This window comes from Hydractinia symbiolongicarpus, chromosome 6 (assembly GCF_029227915.1).
Source record: "Hydractinia symbiolongicarpus strain clone_291-10 chromosome 6, HSymV2.1, whole genome shotgun sequence".
NCBI classification, from domain to species: domain Eukaryota; kingdom Metazoa; phylum Cnidaria; class Hydrozoa; order Anthoathecata; family Hydractiniidae; genus Hydractinia; species Hydractinia symbiolongicarpus.
The window spans coordinates 16,717,435-16,739,944 of record NC_079880.1 but is presented as its reverse complement, the minus strand read 5'-3'; the positions used below and the strand labels follow the sequence as shown (position 1 = coordinate 16,739,944).

At 33.5% G+C, this 22,510-nt stretch overlaps 1 protein-coding gene across 5 annotated transcripts in view; it reads right to left on the bottom strand.

Moving 5' to 3' along the window:
- Window positions 1–276: 276 nt before the first annotated feature.
- LOC130647210 (phosphatidylserine synthase-like) overlaps window positions 277–22,510 on the bottom strand; it is a 55,211-nt gene continuing 32,977 nt past the window's right edge. For 2 of the 5 annotated variants that reach the window (XM_057452984.1, XM_057452988.1), the window contains 8 exons: window positions 21,389–21,540; window positions 20,607–20,666; window positions 19,473–19,554; window positions 18,948–19,060; window positions 10,835–10,900; window positions 3,167–3,317; window positions 2,687–2,887; window positions 277–426 (listed from right to left, as the gene is read on the bottom strand). In XM_057452984.1, coding sequence (XP_057308967.1) covers window positions 2,714–2,887; window positions 3,167–3,317; window positions 10,835–10,900; window positions 18,948–19,060; window positions 19,473–19,554; window positions 20,607–20,666; window positions 21,389–21,540 — 798 coding nt within the window. In that variant the 3' untranslated portion in view covers window positions 277–426; window positions 2,687–2,713. Of the gene's footprint in view, window positions 427–479; window positions 1,136–2,686; window positions 2,888–3,166; window positions 3,318–10,772; window positions 10,901–18,947; window positions 19,061–19,472; window positions 19,555–20,606; window positions 20,667–21,388; window positions 21,541–22,510 lie in introns of those variants that run through there. The other 3 variants (XM_057452986.1, XM_057452987.1, XR_008982817.1) reach the window with 3 other exon arrangements.

Below are 22,510 nucleotides of genomic sequence, written 5' to 3'. Positions count from 1 at the left end.
ATACAAAAAGACATTTGGTTGGATGACAGAAAATACACTTTTGTTATTTTTGTGAAAATATACATCCATATATTAAAACATAAAGCCATAATAAATAAAAGGTAAGTTGTGTTAAAAAATAGGGTTAAGAAATGCTTCCAAAAAAGTTTATGAGAAACGTTCGTTAAAAACAACATATACGATTATATAAAAGTTACAATATTAAAATTGTCCCCTGCTGGTATGAAATATCACAACTATCTTTCTGTAATTGCGTATTTTGTGATGAAATCAGTGAATAAAATAGGAATAAAAACGAAGATGAAATGTTTAAGAAATTAAATTTTATTTTTTAAAAGTTATACGTGTGTCAGTCACATCATGTATATAAGCTCTTCCTGACGTCGACCAAAATGTTGGAACTCGTTCAAATTCAATGCTATCAATCTACAAAAAAGAAAAACTTCATTCATTCGAATTCACAAATGAAGTCATCATTCATGCTTGCTACACAAGATTAGACACTTCCGAAAACTGTTCATTAAAAACCAATTCTACAGCACAGTAAAAACAGAGTGAAACAAAGACAAGTATTACTTGTGGTTAATAAGATTATGGTTAAGGTGACAGTATACCTTTATTGTATCAAAAAATCGATTTTTTTATTATTAGCCATTTATACTAAAAAAACGACGATGTTCCCAATGGTGAAACTATTTATTTATTTTTCGAAGGGGAATATTGAAGAGTTAAGAGTGAATGTTTTACACTTATCATCCTCTTGAGTATAACTTTTAAAAATAAATTATATTTCCTTTCCGAAAAGATCTTACATCTGAAAAAAACAACAACACAAGTCACAGAAAAATGTTAAATGACTTAGAAAGTTCTATTTCTATGGTATTCTCAGTCACGTCTTTGCGAATAATAAAATTTAAAGGGACAAGGGATTCTGAATATTCATCGCGTCGGAAGTGTGAAAAGTATCACCATCATTATGAGTATGCTTGAAAGGTGTGATATTTTAAAAAATCTTTAAAACACTTTTTCGTAGTGTTTTTTTTCGTATACCATTTATTACATTTCAAATATCTTTTACAAAACTACAGAAGATCTACAAGGGAGAGTGCTGCTGTGCTGTAGCCAACGTGTTTATCTAAAAACAATTTTTTTTTGTTTTCAAAAAATAAACGATTTTCTAGATAATACATCTTAAAGAAAAAGTAAAATAAATCAAAAACTGGGACATTGTGGAAAGTAATTGAAAAATCGTTTTTACATACATCTATCATTATCCTATAGAACATCGAATGAGATTTGGAAACGAAGTAGTTTTGTAAATAAAGTCACTTTGAAGGCAGGGTATGTTTCAAAAATGTCTCTGTACTTTTCACGAGTTAAAAAGTTTCAATTTTTTTTATACTATTTGATAGGTGGTTAAAAATGCTTTTTGGCTATGTATGAATGAATAAACTTTGATTAACTATCGCTTAAAAAATCGCGATTTAAAAAACCATAACAACAGGATCTGAAAAATCGAAGGATCAGTCCAAAGTACAAAATATCGGCCATCTCCAATTTCAGCAGGGGGTTTATAAATTCCTCTAATGTTAACGTTTAAAGGTACACGTTTCATTACACATCAAAAAATGAAGAACTTCGTTACATCATTATATTCATATGATTACTAATAACAAAAAGTATATTCAGAAGACAAAGAATGTGATGACAGCGAAGTGGTCAAACTACAGGATAAAAGAAAAAAGCCGCCAATCATATACGAGACGGCATCAGTATTATAAACCAAGGGAAAAAACTTATATCGTATCGTATTCATTAACCAAATCATCAGAAAATGAAGAAACCGTAGCATAAAAAAACAAAACTGATCTTATATATTTTACGAAATTACACAAAATACCTTTGATGCTTATTTGAAGAATATAGGTTTGCTAAGGATATACAACGTTTGTGGTATTTGCCTTCACCTGTATATTAGCTGATTGAAGTTTTAATAAGACATAAAAAAATCCAAAATGGACAAAAGTTTTCGTCGGACAAAAGTGACGAAAATTTCTTGAGGTGCCGAAAATTTTATCCCACAAAAATTTTGTCCCATAAGGTATATATACATATGCATTTCTTAAAAATGCTTATTAAACTAATTTTGAGACATGGATATTTATTTCTTAAACATGCATATAAAATTAATTTTGCTACAAATAATGATAGTTTGTATACGTTTAAAGGTAGGCTTAAGAAGTACTTGCTTTAGCAGTGGTTCGATTTTTTTTCTTACATTTTCTCTTAGCCGGACATGTAGTCTTTTTGCCATTCTCTTTTTCCGGCCCCCTTTCCTTTACCTTTTACGGTAGTGTTCATCTTTAACCGTTTTCTCTTTTCACACTATGAGCTACTTTCGTTACTTTTTTTTTAAGAAATAGTATATTTTGTTTTAACTATATTGTGAATATATTGGTAAGTAACTTTAACATATATTTTTTAGATTTTATTATGCAGGACTCCCTTGAGACAGTATTAACATATTTGTTTTTAACTGACGGATTATCCTGTAAAAATATTTGTTAATAATAATAATAATAATAATAATAATAATAATAATAATAATAATAATAATAATAGTCGATGACAACGATATTCCAGTTCGTGTTTACGACAATCACAAAGCAAAATTATTTAAACTTACCCAACGGCATACAAAAGTTTGATGATTTTAGCGTTTTGCTTTGGCTGCTCTGTGGAGCGGTTTTCTTTTTCTCAGCTTCTCAAAATTCTCTTCTGCATCTCCATCATAATCTTGACTCATCGTGTCTTCTTTAAAACGAAGATTGTAAGTATTCGTCGATTGTTTTTTTAATTCCACAGGATAGTCCTTTTTAGCTGACTTCTAAAAACAAAATGCCCTGATGGGAAATCCAGAAGATGGAAGCGGCAGTGAAAACTTTTCCATCATCATATTTTCACATTTTAATAGCAAAAAAAAAAAAAAATACCGAACGAAATAAAAGTATATTCTGCTAAATTAAATTTCTTTTTATACAAGTAATAATAATTTGCAAAATCGTAGGCGCTAAAGATATTTTAACAAATGAAAGGACTGGAATTTAGTGGCTATACTTTTTTATGAAAATAGAAATCTGATACAATTTCAACCAGGTGGACTAACCTTTTCACGCCATATAACAAGATAATAAATCAATAAAAAACACAGGAACATTTGAAAGACAATCCAGATAGCCACTTTTGTAAATTCGGTCATGGAAAACAATTCCTTGGCATGGCGCACAGATAAAATAGCTTCGAAGAAGGTGATACAACTAAAACCAAGTGAAAGAAAGTAATTAAAAAAATAAAGCAATGAAATTATCATCCTAAATATCGAGTAAACGAAGAAATGTGAGGTGTCTGCAGTAATAACAAAAACCTTCAAAAATAATAAGCCAATTTCTGTAATAGTGATGCCCCACTTAGGGCATCTTCTGATAGTACATTCTTTTTAAATTTTATTTTGAGATAAGTGGTAATACCACCCAAGCCAAAAAACATTTTAAGGTTAAACTTAATAATAGCAGAGTTATGGCCAATTTAATAAAAATAAAAATTGGGTATCAAATGAAAATTTGTGGATCACTTTTGCTACGCAAAGTACACCAACAGAATTATTAAGAATCTCAAATCTTGATAGAAAAAATTATATAAAATCAGCGTAAGGAAATATGACTTATATTTTTGCACAAAAGGTAGGGTAATTTTTTGTCTAGAAGAACAAATAAGTTTGGACCAAGAGGCTAATCTAGTAAAAAAGCCAATATGTACAGTTCGTATCCCCCCCTTTCGTCTTTTTTCCAGACTATAACTTAAACACGTAGACAGGAATTTAGACACGTGTACTTTACAGACCTAAAATATGCCTCATGTCTTTGTATTTTAAATAATTATGGTACAAATAATTTCTCAATTACTTTGCAATTTTATCTTAATATTTTAATTGTATCTTAATAGAAAATATTAGTAATTAAAACTGTTTTTAGCTTTTAAATTATTTATTTATTCATTTGAGTTGGATTGAAAAGCTCCTGTACCTTTTTCTGAAGGAAGATTAGGTAATTTGAACAATTATAATGCGTCAAGTAGTGTTTTATTTGATAGTTTTTAAGTATCAATTTTACCTGGTATTATCTGTGGTATGCTTTTCTCCAGATTATGTGAAGATCAAAACAAGGTGAGGTTTAACACACAAGGTAGCTAGCTATGTTTTGTAAGCTGCACGATCCAATATTTAGTTTCAAATTTTTTTCTGGAATAAACATGGATTAGCTATATTATTACCTAACTGATAGCCAGCTACAGGAAAACCCGTAGCTAGCTAGTAGGGCGAACACCACAAATACCTGGTGGTAGGGTCAGCCGACCGACCCTTTTTTTTACAATTTTTGACTTATTGAGTGAGTAACCTGTTACAGTAATTAAAAAAATTTCCACTTTTGCTATCAAATGGCTATCAATGCATTTCGCTTTCCAAATAAGTCGTGCTTATTTAAAAATTAGTTTTTTAGTTTTGGCTCGTCGATCTACTGACCAACCCTACATTTGGTGCCCAAATGACTCTAACACCAGATATTTGTGATTTAATTGTTACGAGTTTGTAAACTCGCCGAAAATGCCACATATATTTACGAGGGCAAAATTTGGGCATCTAGTCATTTTTGAACTTGCCTTAATTATTTCCGAAATGAGAAACCGTTGACTTGACAACAAAAAGAAGTAATTTATATTTTACGTGGTTAGCCTTCCAAATTTCGATGGAAACACCCTATCAATTTTTTTGAGGATGGACAACAAAAGCAGTTCTAAAGTATTAAAGTCTACATTTGAGCTACAGAAACCTTCTAAATTTCTGTTTAATAGGCAACAACCGTTAAGTAGGATTGCACCCACAACCTCTTGGAAATGAATCAAGCACTCTAGCAGCTACAAAGTTTGTTCAAGTGCAATAAGTTCAATTTGCTTTGTGTGTTTTGTCTTTGGGCGTTTGTCTCCCTAGGCCTCTTGAATTATCTCAAATTGGGCATGTTCTCACCCCATCGGGTACATGCATCAAATCTTGCTAAAAATATTCTTATGAGCTAAGTATTCGAAATTTAGAAAAACTTACCAAATTATAAGGGGCAAAGTTCCTGGTCCAAATTTTAAGATTGTGCTATGATGCTATGGGAAAGTCTAAAAATGTAAGAAATTACCAAAATTTCCGGTCTTAAAGCATGGTCATGGTCATGATACTGGAGTAAGAGGAAACCTTAAAAACTTAGCCATATGAACTTTCTTTTGTAAGATAGAGAAGAAACCAAAAATGTCTCGTGCCATACTAACTGCGACTAGCTACCTTTTGATTTAGTCCTCAAATCTTATGAATGATCCCAGCTTCTGTTGCAAATGTTTTTAATTTTTGTCTCTTGATGCTTCCTTCAAATCGCTTCATTTTTTTTCTGCAAGGAAAACCAACTTTCCTGAACTCTTCGTAGACAGTTGGATGTGTTTCTTTTACTCTCAGTAAGTTATTGTGATACCTTACGAGCCATCATGCGTAATTTCGATGGTTAAAAACAAAGAAAATATCTCCAATTTTAGATAAACAATGCGTATATAGTCCAAAATTACCGACTCGAATGCTTCTATTAAACACGTAATAATGATGAAACGTGTTGATATAAATGATCCAGTATTGTGCTGTTTTTCCATAAGCACCTTTCTTGGTCTTTTCAAGGTATTGTTCGTACCCTTTAAGACAGTATCAAACTCTGTTGAAGGTGTATATTGACTATTTAATTTATTTTGCTACATAACATTCAATTCTAATTGAATATTACTGGTAACCTCTTCAATATTTGACAGCCGTGCCATTACGACTTGAAATGTAGTATCTTTAAGGCTACACTGAGTAGTTGATGAAGGCGTTTACATCTCTTGGAATTCTTCCCAGTTCGAGACCTTTAGCCAAAATGTTGCTCTACGTTAAGATATGTAGATTCTTTTATAAATTTTATAATTACATGAAAAAATGCTATTTCAATACGAAAAGCTCCAATGGCAATGAACACATTATAGAATCTGAGTGATTCTTCCACCTGAATCTTTTGCCATTGGAAGATTGATTCGTAAGTTTCAGCAATGCTGTCTTTATTTGCTTCTGCAGCTACGCGTTGCGCTTTCTTCGTTGTTTCAAGAACCACTGAATTTGATGTGGGAGATTGTTTAAGTTGACGAATATACCAAATCTTTTGAACATTTTCATCATTGCAAATATGTAATGAAGCATTCCAACCAACCCACATTAGTATGTTGTTAGTGTCATTTACAAGTAGATAAACCATCCAAAGAACATCTTTAAACCAAGATTGTTTGTACGAGTTACACGATCTTCTTTCATTGTTTCTTACTAGAAATGTAGCTTTGTTTATCTTTGGTTTCTTCCTGTAAGGCTCAATTTCTAAATCAACAACTTCAAAAGTTCTTCTTCTCTTTTTCTTGATGGAAGGCATTATGTTTTCTTTGTATTTGATAAGGAATTCCTATAGTATCATGCAATGTGCTTTTTCCACTCAATGTTCCACAAACCTGTTGAAGTTGTCAAATGCTACACCAGTACCAATTTAGGATCGTCTTTCATTCGACAAGGCATAGTATTTTCATCTTTGTTTATTCAAACGTGAGTTTGGTCTCCAGCTCTTCGATTGTATGATACCTCGCACAATGCCCTAGACGATTTAATATTTCAATTATTTTTCTACTTCCTGAAATACTTTTCATAGCAACGCCTAGTGTAAGATGTTTGTAGGTTTTCGCCGTCAAAAAGTAACAGCGAAGACACTATCTTGGCTGATAGACTTAATTCTTCGTAATATTGAAGGTGAATTTGATCGTTGAATATCTGGTCCTCCAATAACATAGGATAGAAATTTTTAATAGACTTCTGGAACATCAATCTCTACTTTTTTTAATGTCCTGTACTAATAAATGTGCTGGTAATTGTCTTTTTTCAGCATTAAAAACAGCCTCCCGTAATTCAAAAGCTAATGACTTAAGTTTAGTGTCAGCGCTTTTTTTGGGGGATTGCTATTTCTTTACTACTTCTTCAATACCAATTGAAGCACTGAAAATAATATTTTTCTTTTCTTTCAAGGCTTTTGCTATTTTGATTTTTTTTACTAAAATTTAACAGTTTATCCTCAAACTTTTGTGTTGTTGATTCTAAATCGTAACCCTTTTCTTTGCCAATTTCATGAAGTAAAGCCTGGTAATAGCTATTGTGTGTTTACCAAAAAAAAATTCATTATTTACATCTTATCATATCTTATTATATTATCATCTTTTTCAAAGAACCAAAAAAAAAAAAAACATTCTTCAAGAATTTTGAAATAAGACTGTTTCAACTGTTTATCTATTGGACTTCAATTAAACTTCAAAAAGTTGGGAGCATTTAAAGGGTTCTTCAAGTAGAGTGTTCTTATAAATAAAATGTGTAGTCAAAAAAAAAGAGGTTATATAAATCATTACCATTAATCTGTTTACAAGGTTGCTGTAAATTAATTTCCATATAAGCTTTATTTTTTTCCATTTTTTTTTTTATAATATGCCACATTTCTGTTTAAACTATCTCTTCAAATTATCTCTCTTCTTTCACTTTCTCACATGCTATTCTACTAAATCACAATATCTAGTTATAAGCTATTAAAATTCAAAACATGTTTTGTATAAAATATGCTGAATAAAAACACTTAACCTGTTCTGTAGCATCTTCTCCTAATAAACTTGGAATTTTTTTTCATAAAGTGTGCATGATTGAGAATATTTTCTCATTTTTGTGGGGGTCTAACTAAGACTTAGTACCACAATATGTGGTAAGTTCTTCTTCGTTCAAGTCCTTTTATACAAGTAGAACTTACCTACAAGTTTTGGTGAATGTACTTTATGAGGTATTTTTAAGGCCTTTTTGAATTCTTTGTAGGGGGTCTTACCTACACTTTGACCCAAGTATTTTAGTATGTTATTTTGTATTTGAAATCTGAATTTTGATAATTTATCTTGGGTAGTTTTTGTGCCTTATACCTGGTGAGGTAACATTTACACAGTTTCTATGGGATTTAGAGTGTAAAACTTGTTGGGAAGGTCTGACCATGCTTTAAGACTGGAAATTTTGATAAGTTCTTACATTTTAAAACTTCCCCATAGCATCATTGCACAATGTTACATTTTGGACCTTATGGGGTACTTTGTGGGCCTTTTTAGGCCTCTTTGAGGGGGATCTGACCTACATTCTGCCCCTTATATTTTGGGAAGTTTTTATAAATTTTGAATACTTAGTTTATAAGAATATTTTTACCATGATTTGATGCATGTATCCAATGGGATGAAAACACGCTCAATTTGGGACAATCCCAGAGACCCGGGGAGACAAACGCCCCAAACACAATGCACCTTACAAACATTTTTTTGCATTTCTGGTTATTCACTCTTGATACATCAGGTCAAACCTTCCGTAACTTATGGGTTGAACGATTAAGTCACGAGCTCTTGGACTATGTGCAGCAAAAAATACTTATATATCCCTTCAATTACTCTGTATTATACATTTTGTAATTAGTCTTTATCAACTAATTACTTTGGTTACTAAATAATAATCACATAAAATATAAATCACTACTGATCAATTATTATTAATTACATGATTTCCAAACAGTTGTATTTAGCTACTTGCAGCTCTAATGCTGTGTATATGTGTTCATGTAACTAGTTGCGTGTATAGGCAACCTAGGCTAAAGGTGATTAATATGATACACACTCAGCTTTTATCTATTAAATACTGTCTGCCAAATTCTTAGGTCGCATACCTCCCAAATCCTGAAAAATTGGCTTCCACTTAAAACTACTATTTAAATTTCTATAAAATCTTTATAATTAGTAAATCCTTAGAATCAAGGCAAGCAGGCGAAAAAGATCTGTAATATTTTATAAAACTTTATGCACCGATTATTTGATATTACTTGGTACACATGCAACAACATAAATGACAACATGACTGTATACATGTTTATGGTAAAATACATAGTGACAGAAGTATCAGCTATGTCTATGTTCAGGAAAATGATAGATATTTTTTAGTTTGGAAATTTAGCTTTAAATATCATCCCTCAAAGGCACTGGATTTTAATGTATTTAGAGACTTCAATATAGGACAATGTTTTCTTTTTCTTTCTAGATCGCATCCAATGGAGTGATGTAATCTTTCAATATGTGTGATAAAAGAAAAAAGTGAAACCTCACATGACGTTGTTGTCTCTGTCAAAATTTGAAACTGTTTTAAAATCTTGATAAAGTTAAAAAATTGTTTTCGTTTGAAAAACATTCATCTCTGTAGATTGTTTGTTTTTGTTTTAATTATTTCTTGCCAGTTTTCGAAATGCATTGCAGCAGATACCTTGGCTTCAAAAAATCAATTTTCATAACTAGTGCCGGTAATTTACGTACAAGCCGGTCCGTTGGTCTTCTGTTTCTTGAAACGAAATTTCATGGGGTCTTCTCCAAAGTCATTAACACAAAAGTCTATTATTATCTGAGTTCCGTGTATTATCTTCCGGTTGGAAGAGGGTACTTTACGACGCACATTCTCTTAATCGTGAAATTTTCGCACACTCTCTACGGTTTTTCCAACTTTTTAGAATAAAGGTTTTAATTTTATAAAAGTATAAATTTGCATGGATTATTGGCACTCAAAAGCTTCGTCAATCTTGGATTTACGTCGACCAACAGTGACAATATTGTGATTATTAGCAATCTTTATTTTCTTAATTCTGTAAAAAGAGATGCTAAATTTTAACTCTCATTAATCCATTTTTTTTTAGTTTTGAAGGATCTAATTTTCTCGCGCCCTTGAAAAGAAATATTCCCACACATTAAATTTTCAGCGCATCCAAAGCTGCAAAAATTTAGTATTTTTACGCAACGAATTGTTCCACAGAGAGTTCATTTTAGAACATCGTCCCCAGCGTTGTTCTACGCCTATGATATCCAGTTGTAATATATTTCCACATATCAGTTTGTCTATAGGTTATGTGCCTTGATAGTCACATAGATTTCAAGGATTTTTTACTTTACGCTATTGCATGTATATACTTACGTATTTCAAGATGAAGAACCATGTAATTTATGGATATGCTTGAAATAAATCAGTTATTATTATTATTATTATTATAGATTGCTGAATTTCTTTAAGTATTTGGTCTGTACTATTGAATTTAAAGGAAAAAATTACGTGACCAAAATGGCGCCGCAATCTATGGGATGCTCAAAATAAATAAAAAATTTTGGTGAGATTAGAGCCTTACAACTAAAAATGAAGTACTACTATCTTAGGAATAATGAAAAACTAAATAAATCCAGGTACAATACACTCCAAAGAACAGGAAAAAGAAAAAAATGTTCAAATATTGCTTGTGGCGCCACAATGGCCACATGAACTTTTCCTTTAGATTCAATTATACAGATCACATAGTAACAACAATTAAAAAGAAATTTGTATGACATATATTATCACCTATAGGCTAACAAAAATTGCAGGAAACAATTTACATCTGACCCCTAATTTTGAATAATATTAAATTGGCCGTAAATTGTTATTATCAAAATTTGAACCTTAAAATTTTTTTGTCTCAGATGATATTAAATATCTCAAAAGAAAAGGAAAAAAATTACTATCAGCACTTGCTCCATCTTACAGAAATTGGCTCTTAAATCTCGGTTTGGCACACTATCCAGGACAAACTTGATAACAGCTTACACAAACATCCAACATTGGGTACCAATTCTTTTACATCTAGTGTCTGTTACATATAAGTAAAACTGCCTAAAAAGTGATTAGAAATAAAATAAAAATTATTTGCATAAAAATAGATAAGTAAAGAGCACATTTCCTCCAAGGTGACGTGGTCGAAATTTAAGATTCTTCTAAAAGCCATAGTCTTAAACCCTAAGTGATCAACTATTTACTTTGAGCTTCACTTTTGGGGGTGAAATTTCGCAACAAAGGTCTGGAAAAGTGAGCGCTCAGCCTGGCGTTCTTTGTTTACTTTTATGGATTTAAGTACACAGTCAAAATTATCATTTGAAGAAATTCCATCATTTAAACGGTAATAGTTATATAGTCATGACTTAGGCAGCGTTTACATGAAGGTTTCACTTCGCCCAAAGTCAAAATTCAATACTTCTACACGCTATGAAAACACTGCTACTGTTTACATGAACAAGGCAAAGTGAGTTTCACTTTGGCCTGATTTTTACTTCTGCCTGAAAGACAAAAGTGAAATTTCACTTCGCTCGATAATTCATCGTGTAAACAGACCGTAGTGAAAAAATGTCAATGCGCATGTTCAAATAAATATTGAGTATACACAAGAAGGGACTCATAGTTAAAGCAAAATGCAGCGCCAGCATGAAAAAGCTGACACGGAATATCAATGTTTCTTTAATTAGAAGAACCAGTTTAGTTTAAGATGCAAAGTGCTCTAGCCCAGCCGGGGCAAGTGGCTACTGTAATCATGTAATGGCTCTTTTATTTGAATTGGCTAATTATTCTCTCAAGCAACTGTCCACTGTTCCTGAAGAGCCAGCATGTACACTATGAATGCGAATTCAACAGATCTTCTATACAAAGAAATTGATTTCACATCTACAATTATACTGGTTTGGAAAGCGAAGATTCATTTTTCAAAACAATCGAACTGACAAAAGATAAAGCAATCAAAAATGAGAAGTTAACAGTATCACCAAGTGAATGCCAGGACTGGTTCAAACTCGGGGAGAACAGATAACTTAAGTGTAGCGCACAAAATTAAAATCAGGAAAAAAACTTTGAAACATTGGTCTCTGCATTATCAAAAAAAGAAAAGGTTACTTCAAAATCAACCAAAGATGCTATACAGCATGGTATAAAACATGAACCTTTGGATAGGGATAATTATTTTGATTGTTTAAAGAAATGTATCTATGCCAGAAACAGGCATTGTCATTCAGTCATCACTTTTCTGGCTGCAAGTGGAGATGGTGTTATTTGTGATAACGATTACAGCAGCGAGCCTGGATTAATCGAAATTAATTGCCTCTGACAATGACACACCAAAGAATATTTTTGAGAATAAAACAATTTTATGTACAGAAGGATGAAAATGGAACTTTAAATCTGCAAAAAAATCACCCCTTCGGATATTATACACAAATTCACTATAGAGGTTTGAAGTTGGTTGATCAAGTAATGAAAGTTATTGAAAGAGTGATTGATAAGTTACTTAGAGAAAGGATTGATATAGATAAGATGCAATTTGGTTTTGTTCCAGGGCGTGGCACTACAGATGCAACATTTCTACTCAGACAGCTTCAGGGAAAGTATTTAGGAAAGAGAAAGAATCTCTATTTTGCCTTTGTAGATTTAGAGAAAGCTTTTGATAGAGTGGCACGTAAAGTTATTTGGTGGGCTATGAGAAAATTAGGTGTGGATGAGTGGCTAGTTACAATGGTACAGTCTATGTACAGCAATGCTAGAAGTCGTGTCAGGATTAACGATTCACTTAGTGATGAATTTAGTGTAAATGTTGGTGTACATCAGGGTTCTGTACTTAGTCCTTTGTTGTTTGTTCTAGTCTTAAAAGCGCTGTTGATGGAGTTCAGAACAGGTTGTACATGGGAGTTATTGTATGCAGATGATTTGGTTCTCATAGCAGAGTCGATGGAAGAATTAGTTGAAAAGTGTGAGAAGTGGAAGAAAGGACTAGAAGAGAAAGGGCTAAGGGTGAACACAGCAAAGTCTAAAGTCATGATTAGTAGCATTGCAGCCAAGTGTGACCTTGTAGTTGAAAAGTGGCCTTGTGGAGTTTGCAGGAAAAGGGGTTGGTAGTACCTCAATTTTTTGTCAGATTTGCAAGCATTGGGTACATAAGAAGTGCAGTAGTATTGGTGGAAGGTTAAGAGCTGACATTCAGTTTGTATGTGAGCGTTGCAAAGGTGAGATTATAGAGAATGAAATATTTCCAGCTTCAATGATGTACAACAGTGGCTCGTTAGAGATAGTTGAGAACTTCTGTTACTTGGTGATATGTTGGGCAGTGAAGGGGGTGTTGGAAGAAGTGTTACTTGCAGGATAGGTTCTGCTTGGAAAAGTTCAGAGAGTTACTTCCTTTGTTGACTAGCAGAGTCCTGTCAATTGAGGTAAAAGGTAGGTTGTATGAGGCCTGTGTAAGAAGTGTTATGTTGTACGGTAGTGAGACATGGGCAGTGAAGCAGGAAGATCTTGACCGTTTAGAAAGGAATGATATGAGAATGGTTAGGTGGATGTGTAACGCCAGTCTGAGAGACAGAAAGAGTTCAGATGAGCTAAGAAGCAGGCGTAGAATTAAAGATGTTATCCAGATAAGAAGATTGAATTGGCTGGGGCACTTGGAGAGAATGGAGGAGGCTAATTGGGTAAGAAAGTGTAGAGACTTGATAGTTCCTGAGGCAAAGCCCAGAGGCAGACCGAGAAAGACTTGGCAGGAGGTTATAAGGACAGACTTGATACAGAGGAAGTTGAGTTTCGATCTAACACAGTCTAGATCAGATTGGAAGAGGGTCATTAATATACCCCGTCCAACCCATGCTAGCGTGGAAAACGATGAATGATGATTCAACTTGCCATGGGCTTATCACACTTACAATATTGTGACTTTGTAGTATTCCAATTCAAAGGTCTTATCATTGTGCGAACACAATTTGATGAATCCTACTTTGTGGACCTCATATCGAAATTGAACAACTTTTAGAAGGAACACATGTTGGCACAGATATTAAAAAAAAAAAAAAAATCAAAAACAGTAGCTGAATGATGTTGATCATATAACTCAATGGATATATAAATATTGTCGCAGTACATACATCTGCAGTATTTGTTAATGTATTATGTTTTATATTTTTTTTTTGCACAAGAGGTGGTAGGAAGTTACACAATAAACACGATACTGTCCATAATTGGTTGATTGAGTCATGTAAGGCTAATGGCACTTCATTTAGAAAAACTTTAAATTTTAGCGGAGCGTAGCGGAGCCCATTTCCTCATTAAATAAGCCAAATATAAAAGAAAAAGTAAGCACGGTGGAGAGTATATAGGATTTCTATACGATTTCCGCGCCCCGTCCCCCTATACATCAAAAATATCAAAAATCCGTCGTTTTGGGGCCCAGTCTCCCAGCGATTTCATATGGTCATTCTTAGGTACATTTTTCTAGTGAGCGAGACAACATGTTTTTAGCACGGCGATGGAGTTTTGGTTGTTTTTTAAATATGGTACCAAGTGTAAATGGTGCCGTTTCCAGTTTAGGTTAAATCTGCCTACACTTTTTAGCCACGTGATACGTAAATCACTTTTACTAACATCACATGACATTTTCTCGGACACATAGCGCCTCAAACTCAATCTAAGCCATATCGCAACTGACGGAAGGGCTTGTTATGTTTAAGAAAGCGAAGAAAGAAAGGGTATGTAATGAACCCTTTCTTATTCTCACTCACACCTAAGGCTAGCTAGCATAAAACTACTGACTGAGCTGGAATAATAATAGAACTTAAATAGCTAGCTAGAGCTACTTGAATTGAAGAGCTAGCTGGCTAATAGCATAAAAAGATCAAACAATATCATAATGGCTAGTATAAAACTAGCTAGCTACAAAGAAATAGATTTTCTGGCTATAGCTAGCTATAGCTCTACATATACTACACAGTGAGTGAGATAATACACTCAATCATAGTGCGGTGTTTAATTTTTAATCTTTAACAGAAACTTTTTCCATTAAATATTGCGGGGGTTTTTTGCTTAGAGAAGGTAAAAACAGGTTGTTTCTATTTAAACTGTATTTTTATTTTTAAATGTTACAAAATTTTCCACAAAGTATATAAAATTGTTTTAGCTGCGTAGGATAAGAACAGGTTGTTAACTGTCTGTTTGTTTGAACTGAAGTTAGGATAGTTTTTTAGAAATGGGTATTGTGCCGAAACGTATGTGCGAAACAGTATACCTGTACAAGTCTCTCAGCCCTGTGTTAACAACAAGCTGTTACCTGTGTTTCTATTTAACAGAAGTTTAAGCTAATCTTTTGTTTGAAATGGTATTAAACCTATATGGATGTGCAACATACCTGTACTAAGCACTCACCCTGGATTGAAATTCACTTTTTAAGTTTTGCCAGAAACATTTTGAAAAAATTCGCTAAGATGGGCACAACATATAAACTGTATTTTTGCAAAAAAGTTATTATTTAAAAAATATATTACACCTGAGACATCTTACTGTTATGTGTGCTTCACATAATTTATCATATATATACTGCATGTACTAAAGCGCTCCACATGTTTGTGTGGCACAGTTTACAAAACGTATAAATCGCGCCAGGTGTTATAGTTACTTGTGACTAAACCAGACATAATCAACGCCAGGTCCCCCTGCCTAGTTAGTAAAAAGGCTATGTGAGCATATATAAGATACACATGTAAAGTTTTTCATAATATATTCATGCCCTGTTGGTCTAATGGCTATGACACTCTTGCAAACGAGAGATCCAGGTTCGAATCCTGGACAGGGCATGAAAAACAATTATCTTGCACCTACAACAACCAGGTTGTATTATATTGGCACATAATTCTGCTAAGATGATTCACTGTATATTGACCTTATATAAATGTAATACTTTACATTGAGTATATCTTTGAGTTGTAGGGGGAGAGAGTTTCTATTAACGTGCCTGCCCCTGCCTTGCCGTCCCCTTGCCATTGCCTACCCTTCCTATGCCTTTTCTGTTGCCTGCCTTCTATGGCCTTGCCTGGCGTCCCATGCCTTGCCTACCCCTGCCTTGCTGATTCCTCTTCCTGTTTCCTTGCCTGCTTTGCTGTGCATTGCCGTGCCCTTTTCTTGCCGTGCTTAATGCCTTTGCCTACCCTTCCCATGCCTTTTCTGGTGCCTGCCTACTATGCCCTTGCCTGTGCCTCCCATGCCTTGCCTACCCCTGCCTTGCTGATTCCTCTTCCTCTTTCCTTGGCTGCCTTTGCCGTGCCTTTGCCGTGCTTAATGCCTTTGCCTTGGCAACCTCTCCGCAACACTTTCTATACTAGTTTCACACGTCTAATGGCACGCTCAACATGTATAAGAACCGAAGCAATAGATTGGCTTTCCTTTACCTCAGCCTTCGTAAGTTGATTCTGCCACCAAGCAAAAATGGAATGTTCAATTTAACATTCAACCGTCTAAGTTCTTCTAAGGTAAATCCTCTATCAGCCATTACTGAGTCATCACTTCCCCAAAGTGCAGGATTCAATATACCACACCTCATAATTATTTCATTATCAGAAATCGAACCATCATAAAGTTGACTTATGAATGTTATTGCACCAGGGGGTGCAATACCAATGAGTGCTTTGACTTATCAAAGAAGAAGGCCTTCGACAAAAAATTCTATGCAATCCAAAATACATCTTGTATCACGATAAGTAGCCTTGAAACTTTCTGGCATTGTATCAAGAATTTGTTCTTTAGAATGCTATATTGGCATGGAACCCAAAGTGAAATACAAATAATTTATCCATGATATGTGGTGAGAGATTGTTGAATTTGGTATGTCCATTAACCAACTAACATGTGACAAAATAAATCCATTCTTGAGCCATGTCATAAACATGAATAGCTATTCTTTCAGGATTCTAATTATGATGTCAGAAATGCTTTACACATGTTATATTTGTACCAGTTCAGTGTTTGCCGAGTGCGGTCCCATGGTGGCAGGATGAGGGAAACTTTCCAGCATATTTAAACACTGTAATGGTGTGACATATTTGTATGATTTTATAGCTAATTTTCCAGTTTTCTTCTTACCAGCAATGGATTTATAGAAAAAAGTTCCTGTACCTGCAATCAGCACACACATATTGCTCAGCGATCACGGTGTCTGGACATTTTATATTTGTTTTTAGTTCTTATCGCGTATGCTCACTTTTCTACGGTGGACGAGTTACGAATAACTTCTTTCCCAGCTCCTATGTTTCAACGAAAAATATAATAATAAGAGAAGCAGCAATAAATTGTGAGGAACTAAATTTTGAGGAAAGTGAACCAAATCAAATAATTGCCTTTTTATTATAGAAAACTTTCAACTTAAAATTTTTTTTATAAAAGTTCACTATCATCATCTTTTTTACTTTCCAGCTCCGACAAAGTGACAGCAGCAATGTCCATCACTGTGTTATTGCTTGCTCCGTCTGTAATATTTCTTCTCTTAGAGGAATATTTACGGCGTTTTGCACCATTTAATCTTGGAACTTTTTCTGCATACCAAATTTGAATACAACAATCTGGATTGAAGTTGTTATATTAACACTTTCCTCGCCAACTCGCAGTTGTTTTTCGAGCCGTTCCTGCGCTAATCTATTCCGCGAATCCATTTTGATTCTGTTCATGCGGCTAAAAACTCGTTCTAACTTAGCGTTTGTAAATGGTCTAAGTGCCGTATCTTTCACGAAAAACAACCTTAGTTTGTTACAAACTCAATGCACCATTCTCACGCACAGACTCTGGGTAAGAGGAAAAGGGGCGCAACAAGTGCATTTAAAAATAGTAACCTTGTTGTTCTGATGTCTTCCCGTACAGCAGGTTGATCATATAATAAAAGCTCATCTTCAGGTTGATCATATATACTGCATCGCACTCATATTTAATATTATTAACACATAAGCGTTCAAGTGGTGGCTTACGTTTGGATTTTGGCTCTTCTACGGTTCTGAATATGAATGTAATAGCACCTTTTACTAAAGATTTGCGACCTTTTCCACCAGCTGATACTTTGATATCTGTTATTTTGAAGTGGAATTCGCAAACCACAGTTTTTTTGGTAATTTTAAATGTATCACCAACTCCCTTTCGTCTGACACAGCTCTTTCCCATTGACGTGCTACGGAATCATCCGATGGAAATGCGAAAAAACCAATCCATGACTTCTTTTTGGACTGATTGTATGTTGCACTCCCACATCCAGAGCAAAAATACCTGAACCACCAACAGTTACCCTTTCAGGTCTTTGTCTTGAAGTTTCTGGATAAGCTTCGTTACATTCAGTTTTACATGCACTCTCACTTAAATTCGCCTTCTTTATTTACTTTCTAAGCCAAGGGATGCCTCGTTTCGATGTGAAAAAGATTACTTAAAGTTTTTATTCGGGAAGTGTCTATTTGACCCAAAAATTAAGCAACTTCTTAGCAACTCCTCAGGCTGGAGGAAAAAATGTAACAGACAATTTAATGAGAAACAGAGGGAATAGACAAGCAAACGAAATTTAAAACAAAACAGCAATTGTTCAAAAATCATCTGTAATATTGTCCTGCACTTTCAGAGTAATCTTCCGCTTGAAGGGAGATAATAAACAATCAAAAAGAAAAAAAAATCCTGCAGTGTTGTCTGGGGACATTCTCAGAAATAATTTGTATGCATAGTTATGATCAAATGAAAGTCCCTACGGCTATGTAGCTAAAACATCAAAATAAATATATTTAAAATTTAGAAATGAAAGAAAGTGAAAAAGATACAACTAAACTATAAAAATTCGTAAAAATAAAACTGATTAACTGCGCAAAATCAATCTATGTGATTGCGTATTCTGCTCGTTGACGCTTTCAGTCAAAACTAAACGTCGAAATGGGCTTAGCCATTTGAAAAGTATGAGGTTTTTGATTACTTGGCAGAAGTAAAGTCCCTTGGGAGAGTGCAGAAATAAGAACGCTTGCCGGTTAGAAAATTCGAATTGGAACATGAATATTAATGGGCGCTGACAGTACCGTGGTTATTATAATATAGATTTTTTTTAGAAATGATGAAATGCTCGTTACCTTACCTGAGGGTAGGCATAACAACTAAACTGATTAGAACAACACGTCCAACATTGAGATAATGACCAGTGGGAAGAACAAACACATGCTTCAAGAAGAACGTGTTTAACTCTGAAATCTAAACAACAAATTGTCTTTACTCTAATTAGCGCCCTGGAACTCATTAAATTTCTAAACTGTAAAAGGCACTTATTTGAGGCCGGAGATAGAAACTCACTATTTAGCATGAAGTTAATCTAATCTAAACAAGACGATTTTTCAGACTGAAATATGTATAAGATTAAAATAAACAGAAGAGTTTCATAAAAAGATTGGCTTGGATATCAAACAAAATATTTAGCAAAACATTATACTACGTTTTTTTCAAGCTCATTACTATTCTTCTAACAAACGATGTGTTTCTAGCATTTCTTGCTGTGACGTTGCAGTGCAAAATTTTTTGCAGTTATTATCACAAACCGGTCTTAGAGATTAAATATGGTAGACATTGCGATTTATGGGCACGTTTGCAACTTGTACAAAATACACACCTGCCAGATGATACATAGCAAACATAGTGACGTATATCTCATCTTTATGCATTTCGGGTCGAACCATCGTACTTCTGTCCAGCTAAACAGTTTATACTTTACTTTAGTTTACATAAGAAATCATGATGCTATATGGAATGACCTGACAGATTTCTCACATAATACATATCTACATACTCAGCTATTTTGTATGGATCTTATGCTTAATTTATTTATTTGAAAGGCTTTTTTTAAAGAATGTTCACAGTCATTCGTCACTGTCGTTTGAATGCAGTTCACACCAGCGCGAAAAATTAAACTGTACATAACAAGATATTTATTTTTATTTCGTTACTTTACACATTTCAGCATATTTCAGCACTTTTTTTATTTACTATACTCGATAATTATACTCAATAATAAGATATTCAATGTTTATATTAAATATTGCACAAAAAAAGTTAAACTTTTCTTTCTCCTTAACTTTGTTTTCATTATGAAATTCTAAACCTTGTCTTGCAATTGTATTTCGAAATCTGATGGGCTGATAAATGCTGGCGAATAAGAGAAAATTACGTAGTATGGTAAATTAAATATTGCGCATGTGCAGATTTATTTTCAGAATGTTTGTCCAGAGATATAATTGTCCGATTTTTTTAATGTCTGAACTTTTTAATTGCCCTAAAAATCCAAAATTTGCTTAATGGTGTTTTTTTTTTAAATAATGTGTGTACAAACCATATTGTGGTAAAACTAGTTCATGCTCAATGAATTATTAATAATTTGAGAAATTTCCAGCAGCTGATAATCAAGGGATTTGATAAAGCTGGAATATTGAAAGCAATTGATCACAAGCTCGAACAGATCCATTTTTAGATTCAGACTAAGCACCTTTTACCCTTTTTGTTATTTTAGAGTTATGATGGAGATAGACTCAACAGTGCTGAGATGCCGATCCTGTAAACACTGGCACTAATGATTCACTGAAATAGTTATCTAAATGGCACATATTAGCAGATGTAAAATTAATCAAGTTTCATCTGTGTTTTATCCCTGCTCAACTGAATTGGTCAATCAGAGAGTACAAAGATGGACTGATTAAAATTTCGTACCTTAACGAATTAACAACAAACTTAATAAGAACTGCTTACATACCTCACAGGCGTAAACTGTAACACAGCTCTTCTAATTTTCTTGGAAGCTCCCTGAATATCTCTAAAACCCGACAATCAACTTAATCAATCATTTGTGGTGTACAAAACAGAAAATTATTTGTGGATAAAACAACTCTTATGGTAGTTCTTAATGTTGCAGGATAATTAAGCAATACCTGATAACTCCACTACTGCTACCTTAATGCAATAATAACCGATTCCCCCGGACTGTACCGCAAAATATCGCCTGAGGTCTAAGTGCCCACTGAGCTTGGGAGGTCACTGCAATGACTACGGGCAATATTTTAGGTAAAGCACGGGGTAATCGGGTATTACTTTATTTGTTAACTGTCTTAGTTAAATAAAAAAGAAAAGTTTTGTTTAGTGCTTTTATACTGTAATAATACAATTTACTACTTTCATTAACACTCAGGGTAAAAAAATGTTTTATCAGTTAATGTATTGTAGAAATTAGATATAAAATTATTTTCAGTTCTTTTTCAAATTTGTTTTCTTGTGCTTGTTTATATTTTAAGCTACCATTTTTCTTGACGACGGGAAATACTGCTCCATATAGCCCCGTTGTCAAGAGCATTTAGCCAATCAGAATACCTGAAAACTTGTATTGCCTGCTTACAAAATCCAGACGGGTAACAATCATTATTACATCCCTTGTTTATAAAGTTTTTATTTTTCTTATTGACGTTAATAAACATTAGTAGGTTCTACTTCTGTTTAGCTTGCATTTTTTTTTACAGGTCAAGAAAAAAGAGAACAACCTACTTTATACTTTCCCAACGATATTCCCTCATTTCCAATTTTTTACAGAGGTACAAACCGAAATGAATACCCAAACCATTGCATATAACAACATCAAGTATAATCGAATCCCACCAACATTCTTTAAAATTTTCCAAAAGATGTGAGAAAGCAATCTAAAAATTGGAACAGAATTTTCATATAGCTTATATAGTTTGGGGATTAAAGTACGTTTACTTGAATACAAACCACGCCCCTCCCATATGGTTGCTCAACGACTCATATTTGCGATTATATGATAACATATATAATACATGATGACATAAATGATACATGAATAACATAATGATGCTTAAATTATATATATGATGTATGAGTTATATTTAATTATATGATAAATATACAGGCTCAAACAAGCTCATACAAATTAACAGTTTTCAAGCATCTATGTTATGCTCATTGTGATATATATCCATGCAGTGATTGCTTACCAAACATTGCCAATGAAAAAATGTTATATGTCAAAAAATTATCAAGCAAATCTGGTCTGTGTTTTACAGGCATTCCAGCTAAAGTCTATTGCTTCAGAACACACACATACACCACGATTCTTGTATTTTGGAACCTTATTTTCGCGGGCATTGGCCAAGGTTCCATCTGTACCCTTATTTGTTAGTTTTGAAAACCAATTGTGAGTATTATGCATGAAGCTGTACAGGATAACTGTATTTTCCCCCTTTTGGTTAGTCAACCTGTTAACATATATATAAAAGACAGAAAAAAATTCCACAGGTTAAAACATAGTGGTCATATAGTCATGAATAATAAGCATCTATAAACAGTGCAATAACTTGAGAACAAAAAGGATTCTTTACTATAAGTCATCAGATACTTTTAGACCAATGTATTGGAATTGATATAAAATTTTCTTTGTATTAGCTATACTTCCTCTGTTCCAGAATTTAGGCATTTTAAAGGAAGCTAAATGATGTAATCAAATAGTAAAAAAAATCAAAGCAATTGAGCTTGTAGGCCAAATGACACATTTTCATATCCCTGACTTGGTGAAACAGGGTTAATGCAGTGCATAATACACCACAGTGACACAACTCATTACAAATTTTAGTTTTAATAGCATATCAGAAT